General features: G+C 37.1%; 1 protein-coding gene across 7 annotated transcripts in view; it reads right to left on the bottom strand.

Moving 5' to 3' along the window:
* Positions 1-14,905, bottom strand: part of LOC130900717 (SH3 and multiple ankyrin repeat domains protein 2) — a 108,462-nt gene that overhangs the window by 16,468 nt on the left and 77,089 nt on the right. For 5 of the 7 annotated variants that reach the window (XM_057811523.1, XM_057811522.1, XM_057811524.1 and 2 more), the window contains 3 exons: positions 13,877-14,086; positions 2,125-2,322; positions 1,828-2,065 (listed from right to left, as the gene is read on the bottom strand). In XM_057811523.1, coding sequence (XP_057667506.1) covers positions 1,828-2,065; positions 2,125-2,322; positions 13,877-14,086 — 646 coding nt within the window. The remainder of the gene's footprint in view (positions 1-1,827; positions 2,066-2,124; positions 2,323-13,876; positions 14,087-14,905) is intronic. The other 2 variants (XM_057811521.1, XM_057811520.1) reach the window with 1 other exon arrangement.

Raw genomic sequence — 14,905 nt, 5'->3', positions numbered from 1 at the left:
TTTTTAATAATGTCGATTCACCCTGTAAATGTCAAATTTGTTTATATTGCATCGAATCTCAGAGTGTACATTTACTTTTGTGTGGTAAGTACAGTTACAAGTAACTGTTTGATCTAAATAACGAGGCTAAATAGGTTATTCTTCTTTTTTTTTTGGAACTTTGCCTTTTCCTATATTGTAACACAGCTACGAATGATTCTGTGGTCTTTAATTGGCTATAACAACAGCGAACGACAAGAGATAAAAGTTAAAATAAAGTCAAAATTTGAATTATAAATTTATTTGCACTTTTTCTATGTGTAGAAAGGTATTTATTTATCTGTCAAAGTAGTAAAATGACTTTAAAAATATATTAACATCGATTTTTAATTTTTAATAATGTCGATTCACCCTGTAAATGTCAAATTTGTTTATATTGTATCAAATCTCAGACTGTACATTTACTTTTGTGTGGTAAGTACAGTTACAAGTAACTGTTTGATCTAAATAACGAGGCTAAATAGGTTATTCTTCTTTTTTTTTTGGAACTTTGCCTTTTCCTATATTGTAACACAGCTACGAATGATTCTGTGGTCTTTAATTGGCTATAACAACAGCGAACGACAAGAGATAAAAGTTAAAATAAAGACAAAATTTGAATTATAAATTTATTTGCACTTTTTCTATGTGTAGAAAGGTATTTATTTATCTGTCAAAGTAGTAAAATGACTTTAAAAATATATTAACATCGATTTTTAATTTTTAATAATGTCGATTCACCCTGTAAATGTCAAATTTGTTTATATTGTATCAAATCTCAGAGTGTACATTTACTTTTGTGTGGTAAGTACAGTTACAAGTAACTGTTTGATCTAAATAACGAGGCTAAATAGGTTATTCTTCTTTTTTTTTGGAACTTTGCCTTTTCCTATATTGTAACACAGCTACGAATGATTCTGTGGTCTTTAATTGGCTATAACAACAGCGAACGACAAGAGATAAAAGTTAAAATAAAGTCAAAATTTGAATTATAAATTTATTTGCACTTTTTCTATGTGTAGAAAGGTATTTATTTATCTGTCAAAGTAGTAAAATGACTTTAAAAATATATTAACATCGATTTTTAATTTTTAATAATGTCGATTCACCCTGTAAATGTCAAATTTGTTTATATTGTATCAAATCTCAGAGTGTACATTTACTTTTGTGTGGTAAGTACAGTTACAAGTAACTGTTTGATCTAAATAACGAGGCTAAATAGGTTATTCTTCTTTTTTTTTGGAACTTTGCCTTTTCCTATATTGTAACACAGCTACGAATGATTCTGTGGTCTTTAATTGGCTATAACAACAGCGAACGACAAGAGATAAAAGTTAAAATAAAGTCAAAATTTGAATTATAAATTTATTTGCACTTTTTCTATGTGTAGAAAGGTATTTATTTATCTGTCAAAGTAGTAAAATGACTTTAAAAATATATTAACATCGATTTTTAATTTTTAATAATGTCGATTCACCCTGTAAATGTCAAATTTGTTTATATTGTATCAAATCTCAGAGTGTACATTTACTTTTGTGTGGTAAGTACAGTTACAAGTAACTGTTTGATCTAAATAACGAGGCTAAATAGGTTATTCTTCTTTTTTTTTTGGAACTTTGCCTTTTCCTATATTGTAACACAGCTACGAATGATTCTGTGGTCTTTAATTGGCTATAACAACAGCGAACGACAAGAGATAAAAGTTAAAATAAAGTCAAAATTTGAATTATGAATTTATACTCCGATAATAAATATCAAAATTTGATAAAATTTAAATTATTTAAAAAAATTATATATTTTCGGACTTACGTTTTTTTGGTAGCCCTTGGAGCTGTAGCAAAATGTTTCGAAGTACTCTCTCTTCTTCCCAATACTCTACTAGAAGTCTGACTCGGCGGTCTGGGATCTTTAGCCACTATCATGGTAGCCTGTATATTATGATGACGCAATCGGACTTCTTGAACGCAAGCCGCGGGAAAATAACCCGTTCGTCCTCCGCCGCTTTTCGTCTTTCCTTCCAAATAACCATCATCGGTTGCAGCAAGAACTGAAATATAATTTTTTAGCGAAAATTGAATAATCATCGGATATTTTCGAGATATTCACCCTCTATAATATCTCCTTCCCTTATATTAATATGTCCTTCTTCCTTCGACGAATACGATTCGATACAAACCACAGTACTACCAGGCATCCATATGGTGCAATTGGTGGTATCGGAATTGGCGGTGCCTACTCCGGAGCTATCGCTGATGATGTCGCTGGTATCTCCGAGACTTTTATCTGCAACACCCAGTGCGAACACTGAGTAACATCATATCATTTGTAAAGGCACAAGGTTAATGTCAAGTGAATGAAATAGATGTATCCGGATGGTAGACATTTAAAAAAAAATATGTCAATATGTCAATAGCAGTTTAAATTTTTTAATTCCACAAAAATTTCAACTATAATTGAAACGCTGGAGGTATTCCATCACGTGACTCAATATACATACTAACTTGACGTAACGTTCTAAACTAAAATTTAAATTTGACACTTTGAGGTTATGTTTGCTGTGTTTTGAACGTGTATTAGATTTAATCATAGAAGTTATGGATAATGAAGTTTTAGAATACAAAATCTATGTAAAGTACTACTTAGATATAGAGGGCTTTGGATTCCATTTAGAACCTTTCAAAAGTCTGTATTCTTGCGAAAAATCGATATTTATAAGTCTGGCAACGCTGTCGCAAAAGATCAATACGAATCATATTCGTGATTCAGATAACGATAACACGCGTTTTCACTATGAATAACCGATACAAGCTTACGCTTTGGGAAAATTTTTTTTTGTTACGTCGTATCTGAGTATGAACGCGGATTACGAAACTATGTTTAACGAAATTCGACAACAATTTCCGAACTCGCTTCTACAAAATCGTTCAACGGAGAAGAATAAATTTTTGAAACGGGCTCTGTTGTCGACGCGGCGCGTTCTGGACGATCGGTAGCTGTATCTCTATATGGAAACAGTGGCGCTGTCTTTAGTTGAGCAGCGGAACCAATCTGCAGTGCTGTTATCGAGAGAATTTCAAATATCCGATCTCACAGTAACCTTTTTTCGAATTCATTTTATAAATTATTTCAATAAATTCGTTTTTACGGTACATTTTTTTTCTTATGACTGACATATCGACGTCTGTATGTGTTTAAATTTTAATTCTGACGTCTGTTATGTATATTTTTGTGAATGGTACCCTGATGATGGTGATATATTTACCGAAACGTCGATATTCAAGCTTTTTAGGAAAAAACGTTCTAATATAAATCAGTTCATAAATTGTAATTTTAATTTAGTTATTGGTAGATTAAATATGTCTTTCTTCAAAAAATCAACTCTCCAGTAATAATTTAAATTAATTTTGGATTTTGAAACTTGTTCACCCAGTATATCGATAATTTTATCAAAATAGTTATGGTAAATATGTCGTTGTAAACCATATAAATGAAATTTCTTTTTTAACTATCAATTCGTAAAAGTCCGACCTTTGGAATATTAGTCGATTATTTCTACTTGTCAGTTGTCAGAAATATTGATTTTAATCATATGAATATTGTGCTGACGTATTAGTCACGTGATAGAAAACCTTCACCGTTTCTACTTTGGTTTTGCATACGTCATTTTTTTCGTATTGTGTATTATTCGTGGACATATTTAGCTATGACGTTACGAGGAAACAATTCCAAACAAAAAACGATTCCAAATCGTTTTGTTTATAATTTGCGTTGTCTACGCGGTAGGTGGTTCATTTTTTTGACAAAAATCATTAATAAAATTAAAATGAGAATTTTGAGTTTTAAAACAAAAAGAATGTAATATTGTTGTGTCAAATAAAAAGTTGTTGTATATGACGTAATGGTTGACAAAGTTATTGACATATGACATTGTGTCATACGTCATTTTGGTGTGTAATGTTTATTGTTACCGTACTAAAGTAGATAATGTATTTGAATAATAATTATTATAAATAAAAAAAAAAAGAATTATCACGTCATTGTTGTTCTTAATCTGTATTGTCAGTAATTTATCGACACAATCAAATTGAAATATTGACTTAAATAAAATTTTAATTTGATAAATAAACAGTTTTTGTAGTTGACTATATAGGGACACCAAAGAGAAGATCTAAGTGAGCCATTCCTGAATTAGAGCAAGGCCCTGGTATTGTTTTAGAAAATTAACATACAAGGATACATTCACTTATGCACATGCTGTAACCATATCAACAAAAATTACAATAGGAAATTTTTAATTTGTGAATGAAATAATAATTATAGCCGTTTTTGGACAAAACAACGTTTTTTTTTCTATTTGATTGCGATAACCTCAAAAGTTACCAAACAGATAGTTCATTGTTCAAAGTACGATTGTGGACGGCCAAAAATTCGTTGAGTAGGCCTTCAGATAGGCCCGTCCTGCCTCACTTAACGTTACAATACTCGATGTCCTTTGAGATACCGATCAGGCGCTTTAACTTGAACCCTTTGATGTCATTAGGCAAGCTGCGAGTGTTCGAACCACTGGGCACTCACAGATGACGTGGTCAGCAGTTTTATCCTCTTCCATGCACCAGCGGCATTCCGGATCGTCCGTGATGCCTATGGTGTGTATTTCGTTTGGTGTGAGACGCACCAGGTCCAACAATGTGTGTCTTCGCTTGTCTCATGCTAGGTATCCATCTTCGCCGAGCATACCGACCGGATTTCCATGAGGTTTTCACCAATAGATAACGTGATTAACCCATTTCGTTAAATCTTGGTGTCTTCAATCGAAGACGCTGGACGATGAAGATTCTCCAGATTGGAGGTATCAAAGACTCACCGACGAAGAAAATGTCGATGATGGCGATCTGGAAGCTCCCATTGTTGGTGATATCGCTGGACATTATGAATTGGACATCATTTTGACTCGAGTGACGATAATTTTGATAGTGAAGACAACAATTTTGTCAAAAGTCTATTTAGATTTGTACAAGATTTCTTTAAATGTTGGTGTCTTAAATCGAGGTCTCTGGACGTTGAGATTGTCCAGATTGGAGGGAACCGCGGATTATTAATACCCGGAAGGTATCGAAGCCGAAATAATCACTCCACCTCCCGAGGTTGACTGTCTCACCGACGAAGAAGATGTGGATGATGGCGATCTGGAAGTTCCCAATGTTGCTGGACATTATGAATTGGACATTATTTTGACTCGAATGACGATAATTTTGATAGTGAAGACAAAAATTTTGTCAAAAGTCTATTTAGATTTGTACAAGATTTCTTTAAATGTTGGTGTCTTAAATCGAGGTCTCTGGACGTTGAGATTGTCCAGATTGGAGGGAACCGCGGATTATTAATACCCGGAAGGTATCGAAGCCGAAATAATCACTCCACCTCCCGAGGTTGACTGTCTCACCGACGAAGAAGATGTGGATGATGGCGATCTGGAAGTTCCCAATGTTGCTGGACATTATGAATTGGACATTATTTTGACTCGAATGACGATAATTTTGATAGTGAAGACAAAAATTTTGTCAAAAGTCTATTTAGATTTGTACAAGATTTCTTTAAATGTTGGTGTCTTCAATCGAGGACGCTGGACGTTGAGATTGTCCAGATTGGAGGGAACCGCGGATTATTAATATCCGGAAGGTATCGAAGCCGAAATAATCACTCCACCTCCCGAGGTTGACTGTCTCACCGACGAAGAAGATGTGGATGATGGCGATCTGGAAGTTCCCAATGTTGCTGGACATTATGAATTGGACATTATTTTGACTCGAGTGACGATAATTTTGATAGTGAAGACAACAATTTTGTCAAAAGTCTATTTAGATTTGTACAAGATTTCTTTAAATGTTGGTGTCTTAAATCGAGGTCTCTGGACGTTGAGATTGTCCAGATTGGAGGGAACCGCGGATTATTAATACCCGGAAGGTATCGAAGCCGAAATAATCACTCCACCTCCCGAGGTTGACTGTCTCACCGACGAAGAAGATGTGGATGATGGCGATCTGGAAGTTCCCAATGTTGCTGGACATTATGAATTGGACATTATTTTGACTCGAATGACGATAATTTTGATAGTGAAGACAAAAATTTTGTCAAAAGTCTATTTAGATTTGTACAAGATTTCTTTAAATGTTGGTGTCTTAAATCGAGGTCTCTGGACGTTGAGATTGTCCAGATTGGAGGGAACCGCGGATTATTAATACCCGGAAGGTATCGAAGCCGAAATAATCACTCCACCTCCCGAGGTTGACTGTCTCACCGACGAAGAAGATGTGGATGATGGCGATCTGGAAGTTCCCAATGTTGCTGGACATTATGAATTGGACATTATTTTGACTCGAATGACGATAATTTTGATAGTGAAGACAAAAATTTTGTCAAAAGTCTATTTAGATTTGTACAAGATTTCTTTAAATGTTGGTGTCTTCAATCGAGGACGCTGGACGTTGAGATTGTCCAGATTGGAGGGAACCGCGGATTATTAATATCCGGAAGGTATCGAAGCCGAAATAATCACTCCACCTCCCGAGGTTGACTGTCTCACCGACGAAGAAGATGTGGATGATGGCGATCTGGAAGTTCCCAATGTTGCTGGACATTATGAATTGGACATTATTTTGACTCGAATGACGATAATTTTGATAGTGAAGACAAAAATTTTGTCAAAAGTCTATTTAGATTTGTACAAGATTTCTTTAAATGTTGGTGTCTTAAATCGAGGTCTCTGGACGTTGAGATTGTCCAGATTGGAGGGAACCGCGGATTATTAATACCCGGAAGGTATCGAAGCCGAAATAATCACTCCACCTCCCGAGGTTGACTGTCTCACCGACGAAGAAGATGTGGATGATGGCGATCTGGAAGTTCCCAATGTTGCTGGACATTATGAATTGGACATTATTTTGACTCGAATGACGATAATTTTGATAGTGAAGTCAAAAATTTTGTCAAAAGTCTATTTAGATTTGTACAAGATTTCTTTAAATGTTGGTGTCTTAAATCGAGGTCTCTGGACGTTGAGATTGTCCAGATTGGAGGGAACCGCGGATTATTAATACCCGGAAGGTATCGAAGCCGAAATAATCACTCCACCTCCCGAGGTTGACTGTCTCACCGACGAAGAAGATGTGGATGATGGCGATCTGGAAGTTCCCAATGTTGCTGGACATTATGAATTGGACATTATTTTGACTCGAATGACGATAATTTTGATAGTGAAGACAAAAATTTTGTCAAAAGTCTATTTAGATTTGTACAAGATTTCTTTAAATGTTGGTGTCTTCAATCGAGGACGCTGGACGTTGAGATTGTCCAGATTGGAGGGAACCGCGGATTATTAATATCCGGAAGGTATCGAAGCCGAAATAATCACTCCACCTCCCGAGGTTGACTGTCTCACCGACGAAGAAGATGTGGATGATGGCGATCTGGAAGTTCCCAATGTTGCTGGACATTATGAATTGGACATTATTTTGACTCGAATGACGATAATTTTGATAGTGAAGACAAAAATTTTGTCAAAAGTCTATTTAGATTTGTACAAGATTTCTTTAAATGTTGGTGTCTTAAATCGAGGTCTCTGGACGTTGAGATTGTCCAGATTGGAGGGAACCGCGGATTATTAATACCCGGAAGGTATCGAAGCCGAAATAATCACTCCACCTCCCGAGGTTGACTGTCTCACCGACGAAGAAGATGTGGATGATGGCGATCTGGAAGTTCCCAATGTTGCTGGACATTATGAATTGGACATTATTTTGACTCGAATGACGATAATTTTGATAGTGAAGTCAAAAATTTTGTCAAAAGTCTATTTAGATTTGTACAAGATTTCTTTAAATGTTGGTGTCTTAAATCGAGGTCTCTGGACGTTGAGATTGTCCAGATTGGAGGGAACCGCGGATTATTAATACCCGGAAGGTATCGAAGCCGAAATAATCACTCCACCTCCCGAGGTTGACTGTCTCACCGACGAAGAAGATGTGGATGATGGCGATCTGGAAGTTCCCAATGTTGCTGGACATTATGAATTGGACATTATTTTGACTCGAATGACGATAATTTTGATAGTGAAGACAAAAATTTTGTCAAAAGTCTATTTAGATTTGTACAAGATTTCTTTAAATGTTGGTGTCTTCAATCGAGGACGCTGGACGTTGAGATTGTCCAGATTGGAGGGAACCGCGGATTATTAATATCCGGAAGGTATCGAAGCCGAAATAATCACTCCACCTCCCGAGGTTGACTGTCTCACCGACGAAGAAGATGTGGATGATGGCGATCTGGAAGTTCCCAATGTTGCTGGACATTATGAATTGGACATTATTTTGACTCGAATGACGATAATTTTGATAGTGAAGACAAAAATTTTGTCAAAAGTCTATTTAGATTTGTACAAGATTTCTTTAAATGTTGGTGTCTTAAATCGAGGTCTCTGGACGTTGAGATTGTCCAGATTGGAGGGAACCGCGGATTATTAATACCCGGAAGGTATCGAAGCCGAAATAATCACTCCACCTCCCGAGGTTGACTGTCTCACCGACGAAGAAGATGTGGATGATGGCGATCTGGAAGTTCCCAATGTTGCTGGACATTATGAATTGGACATTATTTTGACTCGAATGACGATAATTTTGATAGTGAAGACAAAAATTTTGTCAAAAGTCTATTTAGATTTGTACAAGATTTCTTTAAATGTTGGTGTCTTCAATCGAGGACGCTGGACGTTGAGATTGTCCAGATTGGAGGGAACCGCGGATTATTAATATCCGGAAGGTATCGAAGCCGAAATAATCACTCCACCTCCCGAGGTTGACTGTCTCACCGACGAAGAAGATGTGGATGATGGCGATCTGGAAGTTCCCAATGTTGCTGGACATTATGAATTGGACATTATTTTGACTCGAATGACGATAATTTTGATAGTGAAGACAAAAATTTTGTCAAAAGTCTATTTAGATTTGTACAAGATTTCTTTAAATGTTGGTGTCTTAAATCGAGGTCTCTGGACGTTGAGATTGTCCAGATTGGAGGGAACCGCGGATTATTAATACCCGGAAGGTATCGAAGCCGAAATAATCACTCCACCTCCCGAGGTTGACTGTCTCACCGACGAAGAAGATGTGGATGATGGCGATCTGGAAGTTCCCAATGTTGCTGGACATTATGAATTGGACATTATTTTGACTCGAATGACGATAATTTTGATAGTGAAGTCAAAAATTTTGTCAAAAGTCTATTTAGATTTGTACAAGATTTCTTTAAATGTTGGTGTCTTAAATCGAGGTCTCTGGACGTTGAGATTGTCCAGATTGGAGGGAACCGCGGATTATTAATACCCGGAAGGTATCGAAGCCGAAATAATCACTCCACCTCCCGAGGTTGACTGTCTCACCGACGAAGAAGATGTGGATGATGGCGATCTGGAAGTTCCCAATGTTGCTGGACATTATGAATTGGACATTATTTTGACTCGAATGACGATAATTTTGATAGTGAAGTCAAAAATTTTGTCAAAAGTCTATTTAGATTTGTACAAGATTTCTTTAAATGTTGGTGTCTTAAATCGAGGTCTCTGGACGTTGAGATTGTCCAGATTGGAGGGAACCGCGGATTATTAATACCCGGAAGGTATCGAAGCCGAAATAATCACTCCACCTCCCGAGGTTGACTGTCTCACCGACGAAGAAGATGTGGATGATGGCGATCTGGAAGTTCCCAATGTTGCTGGACATTATGAATTGGACATTATTTTGACTCGAATGACGATAATTTTGATAGTGAAGACAAAAATTTTGTCAAAAGTCTATTTAGATTTGTACAAGATTTCTTTAAATGTTGGTGTCTTAAATCGAGGTCTCTGGACGTTGAGATTGTCCAGATTGGAGGGAACCGCGGATTATTAATACCCGGAAGGTATCGAAGCCGAAATAATCACTCCACCTCCCGAGGTTGACTGTCTCACCGACGAAGAAGATGTGGATGATGGCGATCTGGAAGTTCCCAATGTTGCTGGACATTATGAATTGGACATTATTTTGACTCGAATGACGATAATTTTGATAGTGAAGACAAAAATTTTGTCAAAAGTCTATTTAGATTTGTACAAGATTTCTTTAAATGTTGGTGTCTTCAATCGAGGACGCTGGACGTTGAGATTGTCCAGATTGGAGGGAACCGCGGATTATTAATATCCGGAAGGTATCGAAGCCGAAATAATCACTCCACCTCCCGAGGTTGACTGTCTCACCGACGAAGAAGATGTGGATGATGGCGATCTGGAAGTTCCCAATGTTGCTGGACATTATGAATTGGACATTATTTTGACTCGAGTGACGATAATTTTGATAGTGAAGACAACAATTTTGTCAAAAGTCTATTTAGATTTGTACAAGATTTCTTTAAATGTTGGTGTCTTAAATCGAGGTCTCTGGACGTTGAGATTGTCCAGATTGGAGGGAACCGCGGATTATTAATACCCGGAAGGTATCGAAGCCGAAATAATCACTCCACCTCCCGAGGTTGACTGTCTCACCGACGAAGAAGATGTGGATGATGGCGATCTGGAAGTTCCCAATGTTGCTGGACATTATGAATTGGACATTATTTTGACTCGAATGACGATAATTTTGATAGTGAAGACAAAAATTTTGTCAAAAGTCTATTTAGATTTGTACAAGATTTCTTTAAATGTTGGTGTCTTAAATCGAGGTCTCTGGACGTTGAGATTGTCCAGATTGGAGGGAACCGCGGATTATTAATACCCGGAAGGTATCGAAGCCGAAATAATCACTCCACCTCCCGAGGTTGACTGTCTCACCGACGAAGAAGATGTGGATGATGGCGATCTGGAAGTTCCCAATGTTGCTGGACATTATGAATTGGACATTATTTTGACTCGAATGACGATAATTTTGATAGTGAAGACAAAAATTTTGTCAAAAGTCTATTTAGATTTGTACAAGATTTCTTTAAATGTTGGTGTCTTCAATCGAGGACGCTGGACGTTGAGATTGTCCAGATTGGAGGGAACCGCGGATTATTAATATCCGGAAGGTATCGAAGCCGAAATAATCACTCCACCTCCCGAGGTTGACTGTCTCACCGACGAAGAAGATGTGGATGATGGCGATCTGGAAGTTCCCAATGTTGCTGGACATTATGAATTGGACATTATTTTGACTCGAATGACGATAATTTTGATAGTGAAGACAAAAATTTTGTCAAAAGTCTATTTAGATTTGTACAAGATTTCTTTAAATGTTGGTGTCTTCAATCGAGGACGCTGGACGTTGAGATTGTCCAGATTGGAGGGAACCGCGGATTATTAATATCCGGAAGGTATCGAAGCCGAAATAATCACTCCACCTCCCGAGGTTGACTGTCTCACCGACGAAGAAGATGTGGATGATGGCGATCTGGAAGTTCCCAATGTTGCTGGACATTATGAATTGGACATTATTTTGACTCGAATGACGATAATTTTGATAGTGAAGACAAAAATTTTGTCAAAAGTCTATTTAGATTTGTACAAGATTTCTTTAAATGTTGGTGTCTTCAATCGAGGACGCTGGACGTTGAGATTGTCCAGATTGGAGGGAACCGCGGATTATTAATATCCGGAAGGTATCGAAGCCGAAATAATCACTCCACCTCCCGAGGTTGACTGTCTCACCGACGAAGAAGATGTGGATGATGGCGATCTGGAAGTTCCCAATGTTGCTGGACATTATGAATTGGACATTATTTTGACTCGAATGACGATAATTTTGATAGTGAAGACAAAAATTTTGTCAAAAGTCTATTTAGATTTGTACAAGATTTCTTTAAATGTTGGTGTCTTCAATCGAGGACGCTGGACGTTGAGATTGTCCAGATTGGAGGGAACCGCGGATTATTAATATCCGGAAGGTATCGAAGCCGAAATAATCACTCCACCTCCCGAGGTTGACTGTCTCACCGACGAAGAAGATGTGGATGATGGCGATCTGGAAGTTCCCAATGTTGCTGGACATTATGAATTGGACATTATTTTGACTCGAATGACGATAATTTTGATAGTGAAGTCAAAAATTTTGTCAAAAGTCTATTTAGATTTGTACAAGATTTCTTTAAATGTTGGTGTCTTCAATCGAGGACGCTGGACGTTGAGATTGTCCAGATTGGAGGGAACCGCGGATTATTAATACCCGGAAGGTATCGAAGCCGAAATAATCACTCCACCTCCCGAGGTTGACTGTCTCACCGACGAAGAAGATGTGGATGATGGCGATCTGGAAGTTCCCGAAGTGCAAAGAAAAGAAAAAAGTGGAAAAAAGTTCCTACGCATATTATAGTCCTTGTCCACTAGGAAATAAGTGGGAAGTTGGAAAATATGACCTGCTAACTTATATCCAGTTAAAATTTTTGAAGAAATTGTTGATGACACAGTGTGCGATGTGATAATTAAATAAACTGGTCCGAAGATGAAGACTTTGGTGTACCGATAGTACTAGTAGGAATGCTTATCTTGAATTGATATCTGTGCTTCATTTTCAAGATAACGCTGAAGCTGTCCAGAACAAAGAAGACAGAATTATCCATCGCGATTTAGCAATGATTTTTAGATTTTGATGCAATTTATTAGAGCCAAACCCATTAGATAGGGTTGCAGACTTTGGGCAATGTGCGAGACCCCGATGGATATTGCTACAATTTCTTCTTGTATGGTGGAAAAGAAAATGGCGAAGCTGCAAGTGAACCTTTAGGAACGTTTCTAAGATTCTATGCATTGTAGAAAATCCCCTTTGTCTATTTCGACAATTTCTTTAGTAGTCACTTGTTATTTTTAAAACTAAAAAGGGAACTATTGGAAAAAATAGAACTGAAAAGTGTCCAATTTCAAAAGAAATGTAAAAATCTGGAAAGGTAGTTCCGATGACCGTTCCGATCAAAAAATGAGATACTCATTTTGAAATGGAATGACAATAAATGTGTGTCAGTAGCTTCCAACTTTGACACAGTAGATCCTTTGGTAACAGTACACCGATGGAGTAGACAAAAGAAGCCAATTCTACAACCCAATAATGTGAATAATTACAATCGACATATGGGAGGTGTAGATCAGCACGATTGGTTGCTAGAAAAGCGCTCAATAGCAATCGAAGAAAATAAAAGTGATACCGATGATAACAATAAATGTTTTCCGGAGGCAAATTGCTGTTCCTTGCCTGAAAATTGGACATGGGAAACGAGTAATGAAGGGTTGAACACTCAGCTTACCGTCGATAATAAAATCAAGTGTTGAAATTAGTGACAAGTATGATGAAATAGAAGATTTTATCGAAAAACGAGACAAACAACGTCGGTGTCAATTTAGCGGTTGCAAAGACAAGCCGGCAACGTTTTAAGATAAATGTCATTAAATTAGTTTGAAAAAACGTGAATTGGGCATTAATGGGTTAATGAAAAAGGTTTAAGTATATAATTTTTGTCTAAATGTTAAAAGTATGATGAAAAATTGAATAAATTAAAGTTTTCTACAGTAAGCATCTACCTTTAAATAAACCATTAAAATTTTTCTACACCCCGTAATTTAAATTGAAATTACAAAAAATTTAAGAGCGCGAAAATAGATTCTCACATATTTTGGCGTAAGTAACGAACTCCTTGATTATTTAAAGTAGTGATTCCCGAAGTAGTCCTCCACACAGGATTATGTTTTTAATACGGCAAAAATATATTTTCAAAATGATAATGGAAAATGTAATTTAACAAAAACAAAAAGTTCCTATTGCAATTTTTGTAAAGATAAGATAGAAGAAGATACGTTATACTTTACCTGTCACGATGCTAGCGGTGTCTGTTTCGTGTCCCGGTAGTGCGCTTCCTTCCGAAAGACTCGAACTGGCCGAACTGAAAGGTGCTGAGGATCTGTCACTAGGACAAGGACTTGGAGGTAGGGCAAGGGTACTCATGGACGGTGCCCTGTTCAGCCAACCAATCGCGGATCTACGCTTCGGATTATAACTAGGTGGGCCGCGAAAAGGGACTGAAAGTAACACGTTCGACATCAAGAAAGTGGAAAATCGATTCAATCATCAATTCTTTTGATATAAACTAACATAACCTCATTTTTATTAACAACTTTTTGTATTAACATCGATTTTCCACTCTAAGTTTTTATAGTTCAAGTATTTCAGTGTAACATGCAAAATTTACGAGGGTTTTTCTGGAAATACACATATGAATCGGTTATGCTTAATAAACTCGATAAATTATGTGTTACTTAACGTTTTTTTTTTCGGTTTTAACCCCTACCATATGACACATTACGTTGAAATTTCATTACCAAAAAGATTGGTACAACTACGGTTCCTTTTCGACATAATCACCGAAGAGATCGAGACATTTGTGATATCTGTGGACAAGCTTTTCAATACTCTATTCAAAGAAAGTTTTCGCCAATTAACAGACCTAGAAACTTCTGGAAATTCCGTACACAAAGCAGTAATGGTGAATTTGGAGTTTTCCCCATACACACGACTCATTCTCCGATCGATTTCTGCAGCACTACGACCTTGGGCATGTAGAAAACGAATCACACTTGGCGGAAGCAAGGCGAACATGTTTACGTGGCTGTAGCACAACGCCGACTGACGCCTGAATGTCAACAATGGCGGAGTGTGTAGTGCGAGTGTAAAAGGATTCAACCTCTTGTGCTTGTTTTTACATGAAAAACGTCTTTTGTCCTTAAAATGCAGAAGTCTTGGTACCCATCGCGTACAGTCAGTCTTGAAGAGGATCTTATTTCCGCAGATTTTCGCTCAAGTACACTAAAAAGTGAGTCTCTACGCTTCGTAAACGTCCA

This window comes from Diorhabda carinulata, chromosome X (assembly GCF_026250575.1).
Source record: "Diorhabda carinulata isolate Delta chromosome X, icDioCari1.1, whole genome shotgun sequence".
Taxonomy (NCBI): domain Eukaryota; kingdom Metazoa; phylum Arthropoda; class Insecta; order Coleoptera; family Chrysomelidae; genus Diorhabda; species Diorhabda carinulata.
This window is presented reverse-complemented; position numbering and strand designations above follow the sequence as displayed.